General features: G+C 44.7%; 1 protein-coding gene across 1 annotated transcript in view; it reads left to right on the forward strand.

The window, feature by feature from the left end:
* The first annotated feature begins 1,584 nt into the window (after positions 1 to 1,584).
* Positions 1,585 to 27,304, forward strand: part of tacr3a (tachykinin receptor 3a) — a 113,385-nt gene continuing 87,665 nt past the window's right edge. The window contains exons 1-3 of the mRNA XM_034078755.2: positions 1,585 to 2,142; positions 6,400 to 6,588; positions 8,092 to 8,242. Coding sequence (XP_033934646.1) covers positions 1,775 to 2,142; positions 6,400 to 6,588; positions 8,092 to 8,242 — 708 coding nt within the window. The 5' untranslated portion in view covers positions 1,585 to 1,774. The remainder of the gene's footprint in view (positions 2,143 to 6,399; positions 6,589 to 8,091; positions 8,243 to 27,304) is intronic.

Here is a 27,304-nt window from a genome sequence, read left to right on the forward strand (position 1 = left end):
TCACACACAAAAGGTCACAGTAAATGTCCAACTTACTGTACGTCAAAACCTGAATCAAATGCTTAAATTGACCTAATATCTGTTTTCATATTCATTCAAATGAACTGAATCACGGAATATGTATGCTCTTGGCAAATTCCAAAGACTTTTGTATTATTAAACTAACTGTCATCATGAAGCTTTTGGAAGTATTCATATCCTCTTGGAAAACACAGTTTTTCATGAATTTCAATCAGCATTTTCCATAAAGTATTGCTTGGCAGAGCAAACAAATTATTTGATTTACTTAGCAGGGGCCTTATGTATTTTGGTTTTAAACACTGTACCATCAATCATTTAAACATCTTGCAATGAATCAGTGTTGTTTTAAATAAGAGTTAAATTAGTATTGTTCCTGCATCCCAACAACATCCCTCTCCTTTACCCTGACTGCAGATGCAGTCAAGAGCATCCAGTTAATAGTGAGAATATGTTGTGAGGGTAATCTTTTGAAGCTTTTCCACGTATTTGTCTGTGAACACTAAATATAACTTCAGAATGTGAGAAAGTGTGAAATGGAATAATTATTTTTCCTATAGTATAATGCATTCACACAGTGCCACACGTGAGACCTAATGAACTGCAATCACTGCATTATTCTGCAGTGTAATTTGACGTAGCGACAATATCCCGTGACTGACCTCTCAAATTATATATGTCCATGATTCAGTATCATTTCAATATTTATTGCAAGTAAAACATTGAGTTTTGAGGAAATTCACATTACTGTGAACTGGGGATTTTTGATTGACATCTCATATTATCAGATGGCTGTTTTTTCAAAAAGCTAAATGATTCTGAGCACGTGCAACTGTACAGTGATAGACATGGACATAATCTGTTGAACAGCTCTACCCGATTGATTTGATGAGGTCAAGTAAAATGTAAAAGTTCCCATGTGGAGGTTACCAGGGCACTAAAGGCCATGAAAGCAAATGAAGGATGCGTATTTGATGTAAACATTAAGATGTCTGGGGGGAACTTCAGTCTGTTGGTTGTGAATATTAATTTGACATAAAGGGGGAGAGTCACTTCAGATACAGGACTGTACAATTATATTCTCTGTGGTGAACAGTGAGGTTGATTTAGGAGAACATACAATTTGATAGTGGTTGAAACTCAACCGAAGGAGGGTAGGTTTAGCCATATGGGCTTGAAAAGATTGTGTCTTTGTATTTTACACACACTACTTGCAATATTTCAATATCCTGTTTGTGGCTTCTTCATGCTGTTGACACAAGATCATCTGAAAGGTCACAGGAGATAAAGGTATACACTGTGGGCTGGCTGATAGCAGGAAGAGGGAAAGCTTAGTCAATCTGGTATTTATGAAGTTTAAAACAGCAGCCACAAGTATCAATCAATCTCTTTCATCGTGTGTGCCATTCGTGCGTCACTGAGTGCACACGGCTCCCTGCCTGCCTGCTTCTGCTGCTGCTGGAGGAAAGGAGGTGCGCTCACACCCACATTTAACAGGCAGTGTGGCTACTTGTTACATGTTTCACCGCGTTTATATTAATATTGATTTAAACTGAAGAGTGCAGAACGATTGGAGACTTTCACTGCAGGGACCTAGGGAGGAGATCTGCTGTTTTTAGGGATGGTAATGTAATTAAGTTGCGCGCAATGGTGCATAGACACAAATCTGCTCTCTCCATTTGAGTTTTCAGCTCAGTAAGTAGCTCATACTCGTGAAACTACTAACACTTTTAAGTTTCGCGGAAAGGAAAAAAGGATGGCAGCTCCACACAACGGATCCAACATAACGGGGAACTACACTAACCAGTTCGTGCAGCCGCCATGGCGCATCGCTCTCTGGTCCGTAGCCTACAGCTCGGTGCTGGCGGTGGCGGTGTTTGGAAACCTCATCGTGATATGGATAATCCTTGCCCACAAGCGTATGAGGACTGTGACCAACTATTTTCTCCTGAACTTGGCGTTTTCAGACGCGTCAATGGCCGCATTTAACACTTTGATCAACTTTATCTACGCTGCCCACGGGGAGTGGTACTTCGGGGAAGGCTACTGCAAATTCCACAACTTCTTCCCGGTCACATCCGTGTTTGCAAGCATCTACTCCATGACTGCGATAGCTGTGGACAGGTGGGCATGTCAAATGCTGCAAGGAAATTATTAAAAGAATAGGATATTATGTTGATTTGTCTTCAAGCCACCACTCTTTCTATATACTATAGTTGGTAGCTTATGTGTGTGTGGAACATTTGTATTGTAATAATGCCGATTTAAGATTGTTAAATGAAAATCTAAATCTAATCTGCATTTTGATACATTGATAATCAATTAATTTGTGGTGAAGAAGGTTAAATCAATAAAGCCACTGAGGTAGGTTAATACATTGTATTGCACAACCATTCAAAGACCTGACCATCAAAGAAGAGATTACTCTTTGGGATCAAATGCACAGAGTAATGTTTTCCAATAAAGAAAATCTGTGTCCCTTAAAGACTTTCATATCAAGTGCTTCAGCATGATGTTTCGGACATCTTTTTTCTGATTATTCCACTTGGTCACTTTCCACAAGAAGTGGTGGAAAATTGAATCTGGTGCTTTAAAAACAGAAAAACGTACATCAGTGTTAAGTCTAGCTTGAACAAAAGCTGCACTCCATTTGGCAATGCTTATGCAGTTCAACTGATTTAATGTTCTAGCTCATGCCTTCTTGCTCGCAGGAACTCACTGTATGGAGTCCCTATTAGTTTAATTAGTATTGTTCCAATAGAGTTAGTGCTGATTTTAGTAGCATTCATTTCAGATCATTATGGAAAAATGGAAAGGCACTTTCTCAGTCCATCCACCTCCCCCCAATCAGCCTATTCCTAACATTTATATATTTATTACATTTCACTGCCAATTAATCTTAGATTCAAGATGTTGTTTCTGAAAGAGTCTGCAATGCAGTCACTTACTGTTTGTGTGCCAACACCCTTGAAAAGATCCCCCATGTCCATCATGCTTTACACCCTCTGATTCCCTGGTTTTTTTACCACATGAACTCCTATTATTCATCTTCTTTCCTCTTTCACACTTCTTTATTCTTTGTTCCTCCAATCTCTATCTCTTTCCTGGCGCTGTTGTTTCCAGTAATGTGTTGATGCAGTCATCATTATCAGCCGGGCTTTGATACTGATCAGTGAGCCATCATATGTCATACTGTTTGAATAAAGGGATTAGACTGATGAAGGAAGAAGCCACAAGCCGAACATAATGAAAACAAAATGGGTTTAGAATCTCCATGCAGGCACAGTGTGTGTCCACAGCTAGTGTTGAAGTGTCACAGTGTGTTTGGGTGTTGTGTGAGGTGTTGTCCTCCTCCAGTACTTCTCCTTGACACACAAAGGGAGAAATGCATTTCCTGAAGCCATTCTCATGTTGGCGCCTCTACAGAAGCTTCCCTGGGTTTGTATTTTTGGCCTGCAATGTCTGTTTGATTCTGTCACTGTGTACTAAGATAGGGAACATCGGAATGACCTAAATGATGCAGATGTAACCTCCAGTCATGCTTTCCCTAACCCCACTATGGTGCTGTCTCCACGCTGATGTTTTGAAATGGCATGAGGCCACAGTTCAGAATCATCTGTGAATTTGTCCTTATTGTTGACTCTCTCCTGCCAAGTGTGTTTCCATAGGCACTGAAGCAAAGTTAAAAGATAACTGGCGAAGCCTTGAAGATGTTTTGATAAAACAGCCAGTGCCTTTTTCCATTCCTCACACCTTTTTATCTTCTTCTGTGGATGTATATACACTTTATTATCTTGTGCAGGTAGAACAGAAGAAGGGGTCAAAGGCAGACATATGATCATAACTGTAGTTTATTGGTTAAATTGTTCTGGTTTTTGAAATATGCATCTGTGAGATGCCTGCCTCCACCCTAATACAATGTACTGTAGGTTAATGGGAATTTGCTTCAGCAGCAAAACAAACAGCAACATTCCTTTCATGAGACAATAATCCTGTTCTTCTGAGAGATCCACATAATTTGCCTTAACTACTTCCGGGATTAATAATAGTCTGAGCTCAAATAGTCAAAATCATTAAAACCTATGTATTTTCCTAACCACTTTTCCTTGACTTGATGGGAAACGTAATGAGGTAAAGGACAGATGTAAAGGAGAATCCAAAGGATTTAGGAAAAGATACACGGTGAAATGAGAATCTGACTGCCCTTTTTTAGCATCTTTATTCATTAAACATAGAACAAAGTCTGCCACAGTGAGAAATGCACTACAATTCAAGAACTATTTATTTATTTAAATGTACCTGCTGCTAATAGTTGTGTGATGGCATTTTCTCCTTTCCTTTGGTAAAGGATGCTCTAGTGTTCCCATTGCTAATGAAGATAGAGAGAGGAAGCAACTTTAGCATTTATTGAATTTGGTAAGCTCTTATCATGGCTGCCAATTAATACTCAAGAATCGTTTCACGCAGTTATAAATCCTCCTTCAAAGTAAACAAAACTATTAATCGGAACGTATCTCTTTGAAAACTGTAAACAATGATATCTGCAAAGTTATTTTTAATGTGGACTTTGTTCCTGGGAGATGTTTTTTTATGGAATAGTTTATTACAATGCTGTCAGCAACACAAATAACAGTCAATTCACTACTTTTGTATTGTGTGACAGCAGAAGTATCGGAGGTGGATTAATCCAAACAAGAACAACTCAAGCTATCTGCATTGCTCAATACCATTAGTGTTGTCATTTGAACTAAACATTTAAGTATTTTATTAAAATATGCTTTGAAGTAAGTGTGGCAGAAACATCAAACACACTCCTCTCCTCTGAGAACATGTAAGCCAACACTTGACATTAAGCTGTGTGCAAAATGATAGATTCTAGCGCTGGTAGTGTCATCCGGTAATCTCTGCGTGTTAAACACCAGGCGGTGATAAAGTGAGTGTTTAGCTTGTGTTGTCACAGCACAACTTTTCTAAACAATACGTGGCCTGTAAGCTGTCATGCAGTTTACAGGCATAACAGACTCCCAGGTTGAACAAAAAAGGTGAAATGATTTATTCATTTGCTGTTTTAATGTCTCTGTGATCTTAAAATGTGTGATTGGAAACCGAACAGGACTGTGTGTGTGTGTGTGTGTGTGTGTGTGTGTGTGTGTGTGTGTGTGTGTGTGTGTGTGTGTGTGTGTGTGTGTGTGTGTGTGTGTGTGTGTGTGTGTGTGTGTGTGTGTGTGTGTGTGTGTGTGTGTGTGTGTGTGTGTGTGTGTGTGCGTGCGTGCGTGTGTGTGTGCGCGTGCGTGCGTGCGTGCGTGCGTGTGTGTGTGTGTGTGTGTGTGTGTGTGTGTGTGTGTGTGTGGGTCTTCATATTTTTCTCATGTTTCAGGCTAAACTTGCCTGTCTTGGGCAAAGGGGAGTTGCATAAAGCCGGATGAGGAAAAATGAAGATTAGCTTTGTTCAGTGGTTTAAGGTATATTAGTTCAGCCACCATTGTGCAAGCTCCTTGGATTGGACTGTGTGGCACATACTTGATTGGATATCTAATAATCTGTTCACACATTGCCAACCACAAGGGCCAAAGAGACACTGTGAATAAATGCCAAGCAATTACTGGTACATAAACGGGGCCTTCTTGTTGTTGTCCCTCAGAGAGTTCCAGTCATTGAGGTGACAGGACAAGACCCATTATTTACCATGTTATGCAGACACATTTGCATTTCAAAGCCTGCTTTAGCAGCTATTGGAAATCATGAAGCATCCTGACATTGGTTAATGTCCAACTGGTATTCACTTTCCCGTTCTGAGACCTTCACTGTTAGGCTCAAACTAAATCTGGAGCATGCATCAATTTCTCTGAAGAATCCAACATCACAGTGTTAGTGGACTTTTACAGACGGAGAGACAGAAAACATAGTATATTATTGTTGTAGAAAAAGCGTTTGAAAATCTTGAATCATAATGATTTTTTTTAGAAATGTCTATTCAAGCTTAATCACATACAGTTGTGCGTCCCAAGATAAATCTGAGAGTTTGGCAAAATAGAGTGATGCATATATGAAATTATTCTTTTTTTTACCTCTTGAGTAGAGTGAACACCCTTAAATAAAATATTGAAAAAGAATGTGAAATTGCTCGTACACTAGCAATAATCAATATAATGCCATAACCTGTCCAAGTTGGTATCAAACGCTTAACCACTCTTAAAGTATACCTGAATAAACAACAACTAAACAGGGAAGTGCCTTCCATGGTAAATACAGAGTAAACCAATCAGTTATTTATTTTTCTTTATTTTATTGTAACTGAATCAGCAGTCATTCCCCTGGCTCCACAATATATGTTGTCGAGGCTTTCAACATAATGATCTCTTTCTCATCTCTTCCCTGCAGGTACATGGCCATCATCTATCCTCTGAAGCCTCGTCTGTCGGGGAAGGCCACCACAGGAGTTATCATCTGTATCTGGAGTCTGGCCATTGTGCTTGCTTTCCCTCTCTGCTACTTCTCCACCACCCAAACTCTGCCCCGCAGGACCCTCTGCTACGTTGCCTGGCCCCGCATGGCTCAAGACCCCTTAATGTGAGAAACATTTTGTAGCCAACAGTATTTCATTCAGTAATTTCAGCCTCTGCTAACCGTTGCATCAGCTTGGTTTAAGTTCCAATGTTGCTTATTTTAACAGGTTGTCGTAATTTTTTTGTAACATAAATTAGGATATATCATACATTTTATGTGTGATACAGCCATCCTCAACTCAGTAAACATTTCGAAGCACAACATACCAATAATTAATTGGTAATGTGAATTGCTTGCAATGAAATACAAGGATGCTGCCGTGTTAAAGGTCCCCTATTATATTGTTTTTCATCAATATATTATAGGTCTCAGATATATACAAACATGTCTCTGAAGTGTTTGGCTCAAAATACCAAACAGGTCATGCATTGTAGCATCCCATAAACCCCTCTGTTTCAGCCCTGTTCCAAAAGTGCTGATTCTCTGCATGTTTATTTAGATGAAAATAAGGAGCCCCTCCCCACGCCCCTCTGAGAGATATTTGGTTAAAAAGAACACAATGGTGCTCTAGGAGGAGATTCAGGTTATAAGGTGGGCGGGGTTACCTTGGTTGGTTATTAGCTAATGGTTACACAAGCCACACAAATGACATCATAAAGTGGTCAAAATCTGAACAGCTCATTTTCAGACAGGTTTTTATATAAATGGATTACGACAGAGAGAGAGCGAATCTTTTTCCTAATAACGTTCTTTTTTTTTTTTCTTTTTTTTTTTTATATATTTATTTGACAGGGACAGTGCACATTAATTGACATTTCTGTAAATGCGCCAGAGTTAGCCAACAGGCTATTTTTCGTCTGTAGTCCCTGGACAGATGTTAAAAGTCATCCTAAAAACAAAAATTCACTTCAAATAACAGGTAAATACAATCAGTAAAACAACATTCAACAGAGATACTTATATTATGATAAAAGCATATATAAAAACATAAAAGCTAAACTAAAATACAAGCATATATAAAAACATAAAAACTAAACTAAAAAACAAAAAAAATCAGAATCTCTTAACACAGAGGGGACACATATTTATGTATAAAATACATGAAAAAGTTGATTTAGGTGACCTTTAATTTAAAGGGTTCCCATGCCCCCGAGAAAAACCCAGAAGAGTTTTCTGATCTTACTTTTCTTTACCCATCCGTCCAGTCCGACTTACACAGACTTTGTTACTCTACAAACATGTCACCTGGCTCTCTCCTTTGCATCTTTCCATAATTACTACAAACAGCATTTGGTTAAATATACTGTATTTTGTCATGCAGCATTTGCTTAAAATGACTGACACTGTCTTTACTATGGACAGTCTCAATCAATTACAAAGTAACAGTCTGTTTGTCTAAGTGGTGACTCTCAAAATGTAGATAAAAACGACATTCCTCTGGTGCAACAGGTCCCATAAGTACATGAGGCTGAGTAAATAGTAGAATAAAGTGACTGTTGAAAATCAAACAACTCAAAATATTTAATAAATGCCAAAGCTCTCCTTTCTCTTCCTTTTCCTTCATAGGTATCATATCATAGTGGCGGCCCTGGTCTATGTGCTGCCCCTAGTGGTGATGGGCATCACTTACACCATCGTAGGGTTGACTTTGTGGGGAGGGGAGATCCCAGGAGACTCATCTGATAACTACCACGGACAGCTTAGGGCTAAAAGGAAGGTAAGCATGCTTTCGTAGTAATAATACACCATTAATTCAACAATTCAGATATGACCCGGGGCATCCCAATTAGTAACTGTGAACATGATTATCTTTGAATGCCGCTAGTCAGAGAACGAGGCATAATCTGTAATGTTCTGCAACTGAGCAGCCTGAAGACAATTTGAGCCAATATGCCATAGACTTGACATAGAACTGGGAGATCTATTTCTGTATACAACTAGAAGGCATTCAAAACGTATCTGTCACAGCAGAACAATTATCCACCTTGCTGTTACTTCTTGCCTTTAGGATGTTTGCCTCTATCTTTGTTAATTTGATTGCTGAAGCAAGAACATGTTTGGTCTAATTAGGGAAATCCCACCCCACTGAATCTAATTAAGTCTTAAGGTTATCCTGCTGATAATAAACTGATGCAAACATAACATCACTCTAAGGAGATAAGACCAAGACACAAGAAGGTTATTCTTAACACAATCTGTATCATTTTGAACAAATCGAAACAACCGGAAATAACTCCCTTTAAGCTCTCTGTTGTGTGTAATCACTTGAAGATATATTACAGCTTTTCACTTTTCTTTAATGAGTATAAAACATGCAGCTTATGCAGGACTATTAAGAAACCTTAAACATTGTTTTTCTTCACTAAAGCAGGAGAACTTGGGTCTCTAAAGGAACACATAAAATCAATAGGAATATTGCATCTGATTCTCATGGTGGGATGGAAAAGCAAAAATAATTTAGATTAAGCTCAACTGATACAACAGATGTTCTTAGTTGCTCAGTGTTTTAATTATCTCTTGAGTTTTTCAACAATTAAACTTTTACTTAAAAGTGAGCACAACAGCTACAGCATATTGCTTCAAACAACAATAATTACTTGGTAAGCCTTTTGTATGTGTGTGCAGCAAGTAAATACACCTCACTGTGAACATTTCAGGGAAGGAAACCTTGATTTCTCAGAACAAAATGTGTGTGGTTGTCGCCAACACTCAATCAACTCCTTGTCCATGCACAGGGACAGGCACAGGCTCTGAAGACTAACAGCCTCTTAAGGCATTATTTGTTTGGAGGACATTTTTGGAGTCAAGGTCTTTATTTTTCTCAGCAGCTCATTCGAAACACACTTTAACAATAAGACGGCTACTGCTACAATAAAGAATGACTGTGAATAACTTGCAGCAGACAACACAAAAGGGTAAAGGTGGATACATCAATTACTAGAGCATAACTTGCAAGTTAAATATTATAATACTTCCTGTTTATATGTCCACTGGAAAACATTAATATGCTTCTGATTTGGTCACCTCACTATATAATTTCCCTTTGGCTACGCGAGCTCTGGAGCACAAACAGAATTGTTGCCTATGAGTTCACTGTTGGAAGTGCTTTACCTCTACACACATTACTTGTATCCAATCTTTTAATAAGAATCAGTATTTTCGTGACCGCAGGGATCATTATCTCTGAGTCCTCCAGGCAGAAAAGGTTTCTATGGGGAGTGTGTGATCAATAAGTGAAAGAAGTATTTGTGTCTGTGTGTGGATGTTGATGGTGCACAGGAGAATTCAGGTTGTGTCCATTTCTGTTTTTACCATGATACATCAAACAGGCTTTTCTATACACCCTAAGGGAGGCTGTTTGTGCCGCAATGCATGGGTTGTAACTCCGTATGTTTGTATATTCAGTGTCTATGCTTATACTGTAGACTTTCAATATGAAAAAGCTATCTCATTTTACTATTTGAAAGAAGAGTGCCTGGGACCTCGTTTTTGACTTTTAGTTATTTCTTATTTTTCCACGCTACTTTCAAAAGCAGTTTGCAAATTATTTTGGGTTTAATGTCTGAATTTGAAATGTTAACATAGTTTTGAAGGATACATCTTTCATCCTACAGCCTGTCCTTACCACTGGTTTACGAGGTACAGTGTGTTATTCCTGAGGATGAATGTCATGAAGGTTGAGAGTTTTGTGCTTTCAAGCTTTAGTCAGAAAAGGTCACAGAAAGGAGAAAACAGCCTGGGGCCACACAGTCAAGCACATGCAACTCAAAAGCAAATGCTTTACCCTGCTCCAGTCTTGTGGCAATGAACCTTAAAGTGTGTGTAAAACCTTTACTAGGTAAAGTTTAATTATCAGGTAGAGTCTGTCATCACGTTTAGTACCTACTGTATTTGGTATTGTTGGCATGGAGGTTATCCCCAATGCAATAGATTGCCATTATTGGCCCTCAGTGTACGTCACTTCTTAGATTTAGATGTTGCATGGCACCAAGCCCCACATTTGACAACCCGTTTTTACTTGTGGGCTCACACTCTCCAAGATTTCAAACCAACCAACTTTTTTCACCTATTATACATACACATTGTTTACCAAAATGTGTTTCTGAAATAATTTGAGGCCATAAAGCCATACCGTTTCAAAAGGTTTTTCTTCATTTTAGAATGGCAATGGTTCACTTGAAAGCTGTCCTGGAGTTTCCAGAAGGAGTAGCTTGTGCTGGATGCTCCTGATTTGCATAAAGAAGCATAGAACCTACATATTGCACATTTAAAAGCAGCCAATGTGACACCCCAACTCTCGTGTGGCGCTACCAGAATGCACTGCTAATCTGCTTACTTATGATTCTGACTGTGAACATTACATGTCCTGTGGACAGAAGAGTCTCCAGCTCTGGTTTTTGTCGATAGCAGTGCTGTTAGAAATACTGACTTCAGCATACCAACTGGCATTGGCACAATGGTAGTGCTCAAGATGTGAACTTTATTTCTTATAGACCATGTTATTTTAAGTTTTAAAGTTTTAGCATGTTAACTAGACCCACTAGGCCCCCTAATTAGATAAAAATCCAACTAATAGATGTTGATATAATTGGTCAAATACACACATATGTCAGCCTCATGGGGAATCTACAGTTAAAGTTAAATGATCTGTAAGGATTAATTATCTGGGTCCATAAATGTCAAATGATGTGCTAAACTACTCAATCAATAATTTATTTATGGCCACATGGCCGAGGTCGGGAATTTATTTTTGGCATACATGTTGGGTAAGCTGATTACAGCAATGTCAGTAACATCAACATTGTAGACAGATATCAAAATCATATTAGACACATGACTAACACACAGGAATTATTCTTATATTGCCACAAGACAGATATTAACCTCTTAAACCCGAAGGTCCCCCCAGTGGACCCCTCCCACCGTTTTTTTACAAGACTATGTCTCAGGGCTTCTTAACATTTATGAAACTATTAATGTTTCATACCCTTTTAAAGGTAAGATACTACGCTAACTGACAATAAGAACAATTGTTAGCTAAAACACAAGAGTAATACCAAGCCTTTGAATTAGCATTGAGCGAAAAAATGCTAACTAATGCTAACGCTTTTTTACACAGAACTCACGGTAGAAATGCCCTTATTACTATCTTAACCACACAAACAAGATATAGGATTTAAAGCTGAGACTCCACAGATTCCACACATGTAATGTCATCACTGTACGACCTCGAATTCCTGGAGCTATCAGCCAGAAAAGAGAAAGTAAACAACATCCGGTTTCAAAAATATTACAATAATTACGTCTTACTTGATTTGTGATCAAATGTTGTGTTCAACGGAATAAAAACGCCGCTCAAGGTTAATCCAATGTCTTTGTGTAACGTAGACATTTTTACTGATAATCCATCATCATATTTATGGCAATATACTGGGTATAAAGTTTTGCCGTCCAGGCTTGTACTTTCAGATATGTTTCGTTTGGTTCTCTATTACGTCCGCAATGGTAATGTTTACGTGGATTTTGGAACTGCCCATCGATTCTATTGGATGTAATAGTTAAGAAAAAGGTGTAAATCACCCAAATCGACCAATGGGTTCCAGAAATATGGTCCTGCGTAAAGTATAAAGAATGCCAGCCAGCTTAAGTACATTACGCAGCAGACTTTACGTATTGTTTACTACGTAAGGAAGCAGGAATTGCAGGACCCAGAGCGCATGGAGCACAGAGCGGACAGCAGATAACGGAATTGCAGTTCTCATTCATAACACTCCGTTCGATGTCTCACTATGGGATGCGCCTCATCGCGGAGCAAACAGAAGCATCAATCTCATTACGCCAATCCTGATTGGCTGGTGATCTTGACGTCAGCGTCAGGGGAAATCACCCCCTATAAGTAGCTTGTGCCACAACGCATGCATCATTCAAACACCTCTTCTCGCTTCAGAGCACATCTCACAGTAGCCGGGCAAGCTTTTTTTTACCCATTTCGGTCGACGGGCGCTCGCCGGCTACAACTTCTGCTTCGCAGGAAGACGGTAGTACTAACGCTGTTAGTATTTAAAATCGACCTCGCCCTTCTCTTCCCGGGAAAGTAAGGTAGGTCCGATTTTTTAAGATAGCAGCACACCTGTTGCTAGCTCGCTCCCTCTCTACCGACACCACGGTAGCAAGGAAGTTTTTTCTTTTCTCCTCTCCACGGAGGGGAAAAGGATTAAAAAGGAGCATACTGCCACACCAGTCAGTATTCTCCGGGAATAAAAGATCCACACCGTCCCTTTTCTCCGGATTAAGGACAAGGTGGTAATATATTTTTCTCCCGTCCCACCTGTCGAGAGCGGGCCCTCTCCACGCCACGAGGCGACCAAGATGGACGCCCCTCTCCCTCACACCAGAGGAGTCAGGGACTCGGTGGCTCGACAGGTCTGTTCGTCCTGCCTCGGGAACACGCCCGAGGCGCGATCGCCACCCCGGCTCACGCGGACATTGTGTCCGATTCACCGTTAAGAGCCTCCGCCAACGGTTAGCAAGACAAGCTAGCCTGTCGGAACAGGACCCCCCCATGTCCACGTACCCGCCGGCCGGCAGTCAAGACATGGGGGCGTCCGCCACAGAGAGTGAACCCTTCTCCGTGTCGGTCTGGGGCTCACTATCTGCTATGGCTATAGAACCGGAATCCGGCAGGCCGGACCCGGTGACGGCAAGACACGCGGGAACGGTTTCCCGCGCTCCACCAAGCTGGGGCTCCCGGTTAGACCTCACCATGGCCTCACCCGCGGAGGATGTCCTCGGGCTGGACTACGAGGAGGACGAAGAGGAGGACGCCTTGGCGTTCCTCCTGTCCGAATCGGATGAACAGGAAGAGGACACCTTCATGTCACCGGCTCAGGCTGCAAAGCCTGAGTCAAGTGCTGCTCTCCCGGGCGTTAGCGCACCAGCTTCGCCTGGTCTGAGCATGGACCTGCAGGCCGTGTGAAAACGCGCTGCGGTCAGACTCAACGTTCCGTGGCCTGAAATGGCCAAGGAGACCTCCAGGTCCCGCTACGAGGGGAAACACCTTCCCCAAGCAGCGGGCAAAAAGAGACAACTCCTCCCGGTCTTCCCGTAAATGTTGGATGAAGTGTCGGTCTCGTGGAGAGACCGGCCCTTCAGCAACAAGGTCCCAATCCAGGGTGCCTCCTCCCTAGACTGCGACGGAATGGAGAAGCTCGGCCTGCTCCGCATGCCGCCCATGGAACCCCTAGTAGCGGCTCACCTTCTACCAAAGGTGGGCCCGTCACCAAGCAGGAACCCCACGCTGCCAGCAAAGTCGGACCGTTTTCAGTCAGCAATGACTGAAAAGTCCTACAAAGCTGCAGCGTTGTCCGCCAGGGCCCTGAATGTGTCCTCGCTGCTAACCGCCTACCAAGCGGAGCTCTGCGAGGACCTGTCGGGTAACCCGGGGGCAGCCACTCTGGACGAGATGGCAGCGGTCACAGACATTTGTCTCCGTGTCCAATGCTGCGCCGTCCAGGCCACGGGCAAGGTAATGGGGATCATGGTGGTGCAGGAAAGAGCGAGATGGCTCAACCTCACCACTCTCCCAGACCGGGAAAAGGAGGATGTGCTGGATATGCCCATCGTTCCCGAGGGAATTTTCGGCTCCGCTCTCGCCTCCATGCAAAGGAGGTGTGAGATGAAAAAGAGGGAGGACGAGGCACTCCAACTCTGCCTCCCTCGAAGGGTCCAGCTGCTGCTTTCACGGCAGCAGTCATCTGCCCAGGCTGCCTCAAACTCTGCTTGGTTTAAAACACCGAAGACGCAGAGGCAGCAGCCCACCTCGAGTCCCCAGCCCAGGCTGGAGACAAGGGCAAGCTGGCCTAGACATTCTCCGGTTCCGGCTGCAGCTCAGGCTCAGCCAACCCAGAATTTCGACCAGCAGTTGAGGAAGAAGAAGCGAGCGGCGTGACAGCCCCTCCTTCTTCCCTCCGTGAATGTGTTCCCGCCGCCTCGAGAGATGCATCTCTCAAAAGGCGGATTATTGACGGGTCTGTGAAGGCACCACCGCCACGCGCACACGCAGTGCCGGCTGGGGCTTTAAGGGCACCACCGTCACGCGCATGCGCAGTGCCGGCTGGGGTCGTGAAGGCTCCACCGTCACACGCATGCGCAGTGCCGGCTGGAGCTGTAAAGACACCACCGTCACACGCATGCGCAGTGCCGGCTGGAGCCGTAAGCGTGACATCTCAGCTGGCTCTAAGGAGCATACAGCAGGAGATACTCACGACATCTGCCTGGGTTTCTCAAAACAGTAACACATTATCTGTTTTCACAAGCCCAGAGAGTCAACCCATATTCTGGAGAGAGAGGTTCTCTCTCTCCTAGAAAGAAGGGTTTTATCTATAATGCCCGCCGAGCAGAGTCAGATTACGCAGACAAATGTCCTCGTAAAGCACCCGCTCAACATGGGTCTCATAATAAAACTAAACCCCGCGCGCCACGGCATGCGGAGAGTATAGGTTATTATGTAATGCGTAGTGGCACTACACCCGACTTTTCTAGTGCGGGACGCGCCTACGGGTGCTGTCCTTTCACGGAAGGTGGTCACCACGGACGCATGTCAGACAGGCTGATAGGGTATTTACGAATGTCGCCCGGTGAGAGGTCTCTAGAGCAGAGACCTCCAGCGGGCGCACGTAAATCACCCGGAGCTTTTAGCGGTGTTCCCCACCCTAAAACTCTTCCTGCCTTCTCTCAGAGGACACCATGTGTTACGCTCCTCGTAAAGAGACTCAAAACTTGAACCCGCTATGCAGAACACTTGGGACGGAGACTTAGGTGTAGTGTCAAAAAAACTAGATTTATTTACGTTCCTCAAAAAACAGGCAGGAGACAAAGTAGACTCTCAACAGAGTGGGAAGAACGTGGAGCAGGGATGAGACGGAGGTTGGGCTGGACGTGGCAGGCAGGACGGAATGGAATATGGAGTATCTGGAACAGGCACAAAACAGAACAGGATTAGTATAGGAAAAATTCCAACTGGAAGAGTAAACAAATAGACTAGCAATACTAGTCAGCCGGCACTGGAGTTTACCACTGTGAGTATACGAAGAACTGGCGAAGTCTGATGATCGAACCGGAGTTTTAAGCAGCAGCAGGTGAGTGGTGGTAATCAGTGATGATGAGAAACAGGAGCGGAGGTGAGTTGGCGGAAAACGGAAAGTAGGTCAACCACGCCCAGCCAGGAAGACAGACAAACAGATAGACAAACAAACAGAAAAAAGGAGAAGGAGATACTGCAATTCCTCACAGTACCCCCCCCCCCCTCAATGGGAGCCACCTGGCGACCACCAGGCTTGTTTGGATGAGCCCTGTGAAAGGCCCTCACCATGATTGGGTCCAGGATACGGGAACGAGGAACCCAGCATCGCTCCTCGAGGCCATAACCCTCCCAGTCCACCAGATACTGGAAACCCCTGCCCCGACGTCTGACGTCCAAAAGACGGTGCACCGTATAAGCAGGGTGATTGTCGATGATACGGGCGGGAGGAGGGGGTAAGGCCGGAGGGCTCAATTCACTGGTGTGAACCGGCTTAATCTGAGACACGTGGAAAGTGGGGTGAATTCTCAGAGCTCTGGGAAGCTTCAACCGAACTGCGGAAGGGTTAATGATCCTTAGGATGGGAAAAGGACCAATGAAGCGTGGGGAAAGCTTCTTGGACTCAGAGATGAGAGGAATGTTGCGGGAGGACAACCAGACTGACTGGCCTGGGACGTATAGAGGAGCTGCCTTTCTGTGACGGTTGGCTGATCGCTGGTTCCGTGCCGAAGTCTGGAGAAGGGCAGATCGTGTATCTCTCCAGATTTTCTGACAGCGACGCACATGCTGCTGGACTGAGGGAACTGCCAAGTCTCGCTCCTCTTCGGGGAACAGGGGCGGCTGGTACCCCAATGAAGCCTCAAAGGGGGAGAGACCAGTAGCGGAGCAGGTAAGAGCGTTGTGGGAGTACTCAACCCAGGAGAGATGAGAGCTCCAAGTAGAGGGGTTTCGGTCGGTGATGCAGCGGAGAGCTGACTCCAGGTCCTGATTAGTTCGTTCTGTTTGGCCGTTTGATTGGGGGTGATATCCAGAAGTCAGGCTGACTGAGGCTCCCAGGGATTGACAAAACTCCCTCCAAACTCGAGAGGTGAACTGGGGACCGCGGTCTGAGACAATGTCGGCAGGGATACCATGTAACCGGAAAACATGTTCTGTGAGGAGTTGGGAGGTCTCCAGGGCTGACGGGAGTTTTGGAAGAGCAACGAAGTGAGCTGACTTGGAAAACCGGTCTACTACAGTGAGGATTGTGGTGTTGCCCTGGGAGGGGGGCAGGCCGGTAACAAAATCCAGTGCGATGTGTGACCAGGGACGACTAGGGATAGGAAGGGGCTGGAGCAACCCTGCAGGAGACTGGTGGGAGGACTTACTCCTAGCACACGTGGGACAGGCAGAAACGTACTCCAGAGTGTCCCTGTTGATCGTTGGCCACCAGAAATGTCTCTTCAGGAAAGAAAGAGTGCGGTTTACTCCGGGATGGATTGAGAACCGGGAATTGTGGACCCACTGTAGAACCTTGGAGCGGGCAGCATCAGGAACAAACCGACGGTTCGGAGGACCATTGCCTGGATCTGGTTGCTCTCTCAATGCCTCCAGGATGGTGTTATTAATCTCCCAAGAGAGGGCGCCTACTACACAACTCTTGGGAAGGATTGAAGCATCTGGAGGATCAGGAGAGTCAGGAGAGTATAGCCTAGACAGAGCATCTGGCTTTACATTCCTGGAGCCAGGGCGGAAGGTGAGGCAAAAGTCGAAGCGACAGAAGAACAGAGCCCATCTGGCCTGTCGGGAATTCAGTCGCTTTGCCGACTGGATGTAGGAGAGATTCTTGTGGTCCGTCCAGACCAGGAAAGGCTGCTTGCTGCCTTCGAGCCAGTGTCTCCACTCCTCTAGTGCCAACTTAACAGCCAGAAGCTCCCTGTTACCAACATCATAATTGCGCTCCGCAAGAGAGAGGCGACGTGAAAAAAAAGCACAGGGATGGAGGATGTTATCAGGACCAGCCATCTGAGACAAAACTGCTCCTACTCCAGTATCAGACGCGTCCACCTCCACAACAAACTGCTTCTCTGTGTCTGGCTGAATAAGGATGGGAGCTGAGGTGAACAAGGACTTGAGTTTAATGAAAGCTCTGTTAGCCTCTGGAGTCCAACAGAACGTGATGTTGATGGAGGTGAGTCTGGAGAGAGGTGCAGCTACCTTACTGAAGTTCCGGATGAAGCGACGGTAAAAGTTTGCAAATCCCAGAAACCTCTGGAGCTCCCTCCTTGTAGTTGGGACTGGCCACTCCACCACTGCCTTGATCTTTCCAGGGTCTGCCTCCACCTTGCCCTGACTGATGATGTAGCCCAGGAAGCTGATCCGGTTCTGGTGGAACTCGCACTTCTCCGCCTTAACATAGAGCTTGTTCTCCAGCAGTCTCTGTAGGACCGTGCGGACATGGTTCTCGTGTTCCTCCTGATTCCTGGAGAAAATCAGGATGTCGTCTAAGTAGACAAAGACAAAGCGGTTAAGGAAGTCACGCAAGACATCATTGATCATAGACTGGAAAACTGCTGGGGCGTTAGTGAGACCAAAAGGCATGACCAGATATTCAAAATGGCCCAATGGAGTGTTAAACGCTGTCTTCCATTCATCCCCCTGGCGGATGCGGGTCAGATGATAGGCATTTCGAAGGTCAAGCTTGGTGAACAGGGTTGCCTCTTGGAGAGGTTCAAAAGCTGAGGTGAGAAGGGGTAATGGGTACTTGTTCTTGACCGTGATATTGTTTAACCCCCGAAAGTCTATGCAAGGTCGTAGCGACTTATCCTTCTTGCCTACAAAGAAGAACCCGGCACCCACAGGAGAAGAGGAGGGACGAATAATACCAGCAGCCACAGAGTCCGTGATATGAAGCTCCATAGCCTCCCTCTCAGGACGGGACAGATTGTGGAGGCGGCTGGAGGGTAGAGGAGCTCCAGAGAGCAGATCAATAGGGCAGTCGTAGGGTCGGTGGGGAGGAAGAGAGAGAGCCCTCTCTTTGCTGAAGACTCAACGCAGGTCGTGGTAAGTAGTAGGAACACCAGTCAAATCTACAGATGCATCAGGGCAGACAACAGGATTTGGGGAAACAGAAGTTGAAGGTAGGGCAGAACACAGGCAGTTAGCGAGACAGTGCTGATCCCATTCAATAATCCTTCCCTTTGCCCAATCAATGTGTGGGTTGTGAGTACGTAGTCACGGGTAACCCAAAACCAGAGGTGTAGAAGGAGAGGATATACCTTAAACTGGATAAGTTCACGGTGGTTTCCGGAGGTGATTAAAGTCACAAGGGGTGACTGTGCTGTGACTGATGTTAGGAGATTTGTGTGGACCACTTGTCCACTTTCTTAAATCTCCTCGCGTTCCTAGAACATAGCCGTTATCTTACAGGAAGGAAACCCATAGCAAACAAGTAACCGTTTAACAATAATCCACTTTAATGGTAATATACAATGCAATACAATCAAGTATAATCAATACAGTACAAATTACATACAGTTCTGTGGGATCCCATAATTACCTGTGCCAGCGAGAGGGGAGAGAGAGAGAGAGCCTGCTGGGAGTCCTGTCTAAATACTTCGCTGACCAGAAGGAGGAGTTATCTGTGCCCCCCCCTTCCAGACCAGTGATTGGCTGCCCAAATTAGTATCAACAGCTCACATCCCCAATCCCAGTGGCTCAACTTCCTTATCACAGAGATCTGAGATGACTGTATGTTAACTCCACACCTTCCCCCTCTTCCTTTTGTCTTCACAAAACCAAATGTTCACAGGCCCCAACCACAGTTCACTCACCCAAATCATTTTCCCTTTTTAAGCATCTTGATAGTTCACTAACATGCATACATACAAATATTTCCTCACAATTCCCCCTTTTGGTCTACCCTTAAGAGACCAACTATTCCAAGACATTCACACTATAACCTGGGATTCAGACTATTTAAACATTCAGGAATGGCTCCACATATCAACTCCATATGACCGTGTAGAAATACCAAAATATGTAAATAACTCCATACATCAATTCCATTACTTAGTAATAACAAAGGTAATAAAAACCTTCAATCAGAATGATTGAGTACCGCTAATCGTAATAGAAAATCATCTCTCCTCAGTGTTTAGACAAATCGTTTATCAATAGTACAAAAATAAACATACCAAAAATATAGAAGAAAACAGTAAAATAACATCTTTTATCATCTTTCATCATTTATCCTTCAGTCCCCCTTAATCATCAAATTACAAACTTTAAAAATAGCTTGCATCTCAAAGATTTGCTTCAAGACCCTTATAGTAAAAACACATTTAAAATTTTAGGATTATTAGAAATCCACCTGAGGTATAAAATCTGGATTGTAAAGGTCCAGTTGAAATTCACAGTTTAAAGTATAACCTTCACAGTGGTGATTGAATTAATCTGTAATCTGCAAAATTGCAGTGTCTTCAAGCTTTAACATTACTCCACGTACACTTCATTACGCTTTAGTCCAAAGTAAGGCACTTATCAATACATTTATTTTAGTCCAATACATAGTTCAAAAATCTGAAAAGAAGAATCAGACCTTTATTGCATAGTGTGAAAACCCGAAAAGATATATACATCTTCTACATTCTGAGTGTCAATTTTCATCAACTTGTCATTCATTTCGTGGGGGTCCCCATGGCGCAGATGCCGTGATTGAGCCCCACGGATCTGAAACCTGGGCGTCGTACATCAACACGGAGTCATTTACTGTGGAATATCCTACTAGTGTCTGGGGAGCCTGGAGGGCGGTTTTGGTCATCTTTCGTATGGCTAGTTTAACTACAGTTACCAAGCAGATTATCACAATTAACACAACTAGGATAAACATTGAAACGGTCACTGCAAATTTAACCAACCCCGCACCCCACGATCCAAAAGTTCCAGTTAAATCCCCAAGGGTAAACCCAGGAGTAGCGTCAGAGATGAAAGAACAACACTCAGAACCAATCACCTTGCATGTGCCCCCCTGGGCGGCTAATAGAAGATCCAGTGCCATACGATTCTGTAATGCTACCGTCCTAACCTCCTGTAATTCTTTATGTTCGGCTAACATGGCGGTGTTAGATGCATTTAAGTGATTTTCCACTACTTTGGACAATGCTACAATTTCCTGCTGAGAAACATAAATACCGTACCATGGTAACAATAGACTAGCCATCCGCTGTCCTTTTGTAATTGACCTGCTGTTCCTATGTGGAGAGGGAAGTATAGCTGCAATCTCATCAGCCTTTACTTCACGGATTAAAGGGATTAGATAGGCCAGGTAACAGGTGCCATAGAAAATGTCATAAGGCATACAGCCATAGGCTCGGTCCCCACAAACTAAGTAAACTCTCTGTGGGAGGGGCGTTCTGGCTAACTGCACCGTTATTACAGTATTACAGTCGCTGTGTCCCACATCTGGAGAGGTAAGAGATCCTCTTTCATTTTGGAAACAGATGGACACATTCTTCCACTCATGTACCACCACTGGGGGCACATAGACAGAGCAGTCACGGGTAGGGGACTTACCTAAGGGTAATGGCTGTGAACAGTCATGTATTTTAACCACAACTGAGTCCACTGTTCTGGAGCCAAACCAGGGCACTACTGTTACCAAAGCCTCAACTAATAAAGATGGAGTGTGTGGTTGCAGTGTACATATTGGACTGGCAAAGTTAACCGAGCAATTAGTCTGGGCTAGAGCTAATTGGAATCTGTATTCAAAAGCTAGGTTAATATATTTCTTCACATATATTAGTCTCAGGACCGTCAACTGTTTGAAGCCCTCTGGCAGGTAATCTTTATTTACTGTCTCAACAATGAGCGAGATTAAACCCTTGTATTTTAGAGGTTTCTCAGAGTTTATTGGGTACGATGGAGTGTAACAATCCTCGGCATCATCTCCAATGCGGGATGATATATCGTTCCAGCTAACTAAACTGTAGTCAGTTTTTGAGAATGGGATTGGGCTAAACATGGGAGAATGTACGGATTCTGGCAGGTTTTGGCACAGCCAACAGTTACTAACATTACGTTCGTGTGCATAGTCTAACATTAAACTTATTGCCGAATTGGTCTTAGTTAGTTTAGGTGGAGCGATTAAAGCCTTCTTTGGAAAACGTGTTTCATGCTCTGGTTCAATAAATGCACATCCGGTGACCCCCGAATCGGGAGCTTTGTAATCTGGTTTTCTTGTCGTACACTGGGACTCGTATTTTAACTGTTCTGCCGTGGTACACCACAGTTCTGGGGGCATATTTGCAATGGTGTTGAGTATTATTCTTACCATCCGTGGCGAGACCCGGAACTCCTGATACTGTGTCCTTGGATACGCTTTCCACACCGTGGAGTCGCCCCCCTTGTTAAAAAACACAGGGTACTTAATAACACAGTTTGGTGAGTCACATATTGCCGTTGGGCAGTTAAAAGAAATGTTCTGTGGCTCGTGAGCAGAGAGAGGGGCATTCCTCCTTCTTCTCACTCTGTGTCTCTCTCTTTGTCTTTCTCTCATCGTACTGTATGTTCGTGTGGTGCTTGGAAACAACCTGTCTTTGTCGCTAGGCACTGATTGGCCCGTTGGTGTGATTTTGCCCTCAGGGTCTGGGCTCTTGGATAAGAGCACCTTACTTTCTCCCCCCGAGGGGCGAGAGCCCTCGCCACCTGTCGTTGGAATGGCCCCAGCTTCATCAAGCAGGGCTACCTTGGACAGGTACAGCAGGCCCAGGATGAGGGGGATGATGACAGCTTTCACACGCCAGCCTCCGGTCGAGAAGACAGACGCCATCTGGAAGCGTTGATCCACCCCGCTCTGCCTCGTTCCCTCAGTGCCGTTCCTCCTCTGGGTCGGTGATAGGAGTGTTGTCATCTGGGTCGGTGATAGGAGTGTTGTCATCTGGGTCGGTGATAGGAGTGTTGTCATCTGGGTCGGTGATAGGAGTGTTGTCGTCTGGGTCCTCCTCTGCGCCGACCACGTCCGTGATGAGGTCGTCTAGGGTCCTTCCCGGAGGTTTCCCCACGGCGCACTGATTCCAGTGGTACCAGATGTCTCCTTTCCCTTCCAAGCGGACAGCGTGAGATGTCCTCTGCATCACCCGATGGGGTCCAGAGAACCTGGGTCTCAGCCACTTGGGTCTGATCGCTTTCAGCCAGACGAACTCCGCAGTGTTCGCTTCGTGTTTCTCGGGTCCCCCTTTTGCCTCTGCAACCTGGGTGGAAAAATCTACCACTAATCCCTTAAGTTGCTGGAAGTATGGTTTCGAACTTAGAACCTCTATTTCCTTTCCTACACTTAGGGCCCCTGGGCCTGGGAACTGGTGACCATGAGTGAGCTCAAATGGAGAGAAACCTGTCCCCTTGTTAATGGAGCTCCTGATTGACATAAGAGCTAGAGGCAATGCGTCTAACCATTTCATGCCTGTCTCCTCGCATGCTTTGGTGAGTTTTTGTTTTAAGTTCTGGTTCATCCTTTCCACTTTTCCCTGAGACTGTGGATGATAAACTGCTCCAAAACTGTGTCTTAGTCCTAAGGACTGTTCTACTGCGCGTAGGTCATGGTTCTTGAAATGGCTGCCATTGTCTGACCTCACTTTCCTAGGAAATCCATGTAATGGAATGTAATGTGTGACTAGGAATTTGATCACTGAGTCTGCATCCTCTCTCCTGCAAGGGATAGCTTCTGGCCAACCTGTGTATGCATCTACTACAACTAACAAATATCTGAATCCTCTTACTTTGTCAATCATGTCAGTGTAGTCAATGATGATTTCTTCTCCTGCCATCTTAGGTAAAGGAAACTTTCCCTGGTGTGGTTTCACTGTGGCTCTGATGTTATGGGTTAAACAAATTACACACTCTTCTAGGTGATTAGCTATCATGTCAGGTAGGTAGGGGTGCCACCAGTGAGTCAGGTGTCTGCTCATCTGAGTTTTACCACAATGCGTTGGGCCGTGTGCTTCTTTAAGCATTGATCTTATCCACTCTGGGGGTATCACTGGTCTCCCATCTGGGGAGTACCATATCCCATCTTTGTTGGTAGCCCCCCTGTTTGACCATAGTTCTTTGTCTTGAGGAGACCCCGCTTCTTGAGCTTCTTTAAGCGTCTCGTCTGTTATTGCGGGCAGCAAGTCAGCAGATTTTAAGACAAGCATTTGATACCATGGTGTATACCCTGCCTTGTCTTTAGCTGCTTTGTCTGCTGCATTGTTACCCCAAGCCAAGTAGTTATTTTCTGTGTTGTGACCTCTACATTTAAGTAAAGCTAACTTGTTAGGTAACATTACTGCTTCTGCAAGCCTTTTGATCTCTTTCTCATGTTTGATGGGGGTATTTGTGGACGTTACAAATCCTGCTCTCATCCACTGGCGCATTTCCACATGTATGACACCATGAACATATGCTGAGTCAGTATAGATGTTTACGTCTTTTCCTTTTGATAGCTCTAATGCTGCAATGACTCCCATTACTTCTGCCAACTGTGCTGAGACTTTCCCTGTTACTTTTCCTGCTGCTCTTTCCTCAAACTGTCCCTCCGCTGTCTGAGCCACCACTGCATAGGCTGCCTGGAGCCCGTCTGTGGGGTGTCTGAAACAACAGCCATCTGTGAACAGGTTTTCTGCATGTGGCATAGGCTCATCTCTGAGATCTATTCTTAGCTTCACATCCTGGATGATTCTCTCCTCACACCTATGGGGTTCTCCGCTGCCTATGGTGTCTGCGCTGTTAACTCCGTCATGTGTGTAGGTGATGTGTGCTTGTGTCAGAGTTTTCTCCAGCCTGGTCTGTCTTGTGGAAGTCATTGTGAATGCACTTGAGTTCACAAAAGAGATAATGCTGTGTGTTGTCAGTACTGTCAAAGGATGGCTCATCACAATGTGTGAAATCTTGTTTAAGATACGTGCTGTACCTGCCGCATGTCTCATGCAGGGAGGTTCTCTGTTTTCCACTCTGTCTAGTGTAACACTGACATACATCAATATTGTCCTACAACCCCCCTTTTTCTGAAAAAGAATCCCATTTACTGTGTTTTCATTTTCAGAAACATCAAGAAAGAATGGTAATGCATAAGATGCAGAGGCGAGAGCCGTGACTTGGGACATGGACTGTTTGAGAGAAATGAACGCAGCTTCTGCAGCTTGTGTCCAGTTCAGCGTGGCAGTGAGATTGCGCATGCCTTTCTCATTGATCAGTGTTCTGAGTCCAGCTGTTCTTGGGTTATACTCTGGGATGTAGTGTCTGCTGTAGCCCGTGAGACCCAAAAAAGACAACATGTCTTTTACTGTTTTGGGTTTCGGGTGGTTCAAAATGTGTTCCTGATGCGCTGCCGACATGCCCGTGCCTGCTGGGGAAATCACTCTGCCCAAAAATGTCACCTCTTTACGGGTGCATTGTAGCTTTTTCTTGGAGACTTTGAACCCTGATGCGTGGAGCCGCACCAGTAGGTTTCTGGTGGCCTCCAAACAAGAGGCTGCAGAAGGTGCTGCGATGAGAAGGTCATCTACATACTGTATCAATACTACCCCCACTGGCAATGTAACGCCCTCTAGCTGTTCCCTGAGTACTTTGTTAAATATCCCCGGAGACAAACTGAAGCCCTGTGGCAGTCTTGTGTATTGTAGTTTCTCCCCACCTATTGTAAAAGCAAAAATAGGTCTCATACTCTCTGCCAGAGGTATGCAGAAGAAAGCGTTGGCTAGGTCAATACAGGTGAACCATGTATGTTCAGGTGAGATATTACAGATAGCCGTGTAGGGGTTAGGAACGGGTATCAGAGCTGTAGTTGTAATAGCATTAACGGTTCTCAAATCATGAGCCATTCTGTACTCCCCACTAGATTTTGATACAGGAAGTATGGGAGTATTCCAAACGCTTTGTGAGGGTTCTAACACCCCTGCTCTCTTCAGTCCCTCCACTGCCTTGTCAACACCCCCTTTTGCCTGTGGTTTGATCGGGTATTGCGACCGGTTCACAGGCACAGAGCTGCTCACCTCAAATGTTACTGGTGTGGCTTTTAAGCAGAAACCTACATCATGAGAGTGCGACGCCCACAGGTCAGACGGGAGATCATGCAACATGTCAACTGTATATGCATGGTCAGTTTTCTCCCTACCATGATGTCTATCTACTTCGTGTCTCTCCATGTGGATGCATTCTTGTGTGCAGATTTTAAGACGATAAGCTCTGTGTGTGGGAGAGTATGTCAGTGCCGCGATCTGCGTAGGTTCCCAATCTTCGACTTCTAGCAGCGTCTTTACCATGGGACCAAGTTCTTTAGCTACATAACCCTTCCTGATAGCCAATGAAATGTGTGGTGTGGACTCAGCAGACAAACGGTACCAATACAGCTGTTCATCAGAGAGCTCAACCGACGCAGCCACCCCCGCCTGTCCCACAAATAGATTTGTCGTGGTAACATCCCAAACGGCCATAGACACCTCATTATCATACTCATATTCATAATTTTGGTCGTCTCTTCTATCATAGTTTAGCGTCAGGTGGGGGGGGTCTGGAGGGGGGCCATAAGGCCTGAGGAGGTTAATCCATGGCTTCCATTGTTGAAAAATGGAGTATAGTCCAGGTGTGTTGTCCCGAGGTCGGTCCAACCGTCCCCAGAATATAGTGGCATGTTGAGTTGCTTCTGCCTCAGTGGACTGGGCCAACATCATCTGAGAACCCGATTTTATGGTAGATACCGAACAGTTGATTGTCGTGCCATTTGGGAATGATATTATCAGTCCATCCGGGGAACAGAGGATGGAAGCATTCGCTTTGATCAGAATATCCCTCCCCATGAGGTTAGCCGGGCTTTTAGGTGCAAGAATATACTGGTGCAAGAATGTCTGTCCTGCTATCTTGGTGGATAACAGCGTGGAAAGCGGTATTTTTTCTACTTTTCCCGAAAACCCTATGACTGAAACTGTTGTAGATGAAAGGGACGCCCTGAAGGCGGGAGAATTGATGGTGGAGTATCTCGCTCCTGAATCAACCAGGAATGGTAGCTTTGAGTCTTTAACAGTCATAGTAATGTATGGATCCGCCAGGCCCGTACATCCAGAGTTCCCTGGGCGTCGTCATTGTTCGTAGAGCTGCCCCTCATACAGGACAAACTGGCCATAGGGGGCGGCCATAGCATTAGGAGCAATGTGACCCTGGTTTGGTTGTTGCGGCCATGGGACAGCCTCCTGAGGTGTCTGGACATATGGTTTCTCTGATCCATTCCCCTTTCCGTTCCCTTTCTTTCCCCCTTTGGCCCGCTTGTTTCCTGGTGAGTCTTTATTTGGGCACTGCTTGTACCAGTGATCTGGCTGTCCGCAAATGAAACACACCTTCTGATAGACCAATCTAGGAGCCATTCCAAAACCACCCTGACCTCCGAACCCGCCTCTGGACCCACCCCTCTGTTGCCAAGAACCATTATCATAGCCAAATTGGGGCTGACTATAAGGCGGACCCTGGTTGGAAAAGCCCCCTTGTGGGTTTTGTTGCCCCTGTGGCTGCACGGCCGGCGCTTCTGGGTGAACAATTAACTGTTTGGCATTCTTTTTGTCATTCTGAACTGTTTTCCGGGCTATATCCAGCTGCGTTCGCAGTAACTGCACCCTCAAGTCCTCTTCCTCAGTTCTACTTTCTGCATGTTGTTTGTTAATTTTACACATATGATGGGCTAAATGACGTTCCCAC

Source organism: Pseudochaenichthys georgianus, chromosome 1 (assembly GCF_902827115.2).
Source record: "Pseudochaenichthys georgianus chromosome 1, fPseGeo1.2, whole genome shotgun sequence".
In the NCBI taxonomy this organism is placed as follows: Eukaryota; Metazoa; Chordata; class Actinopteri; order Perciformes; family Channichthyidae; genus Pseudochaenichthys; species Pseudochaenichthys georgianus.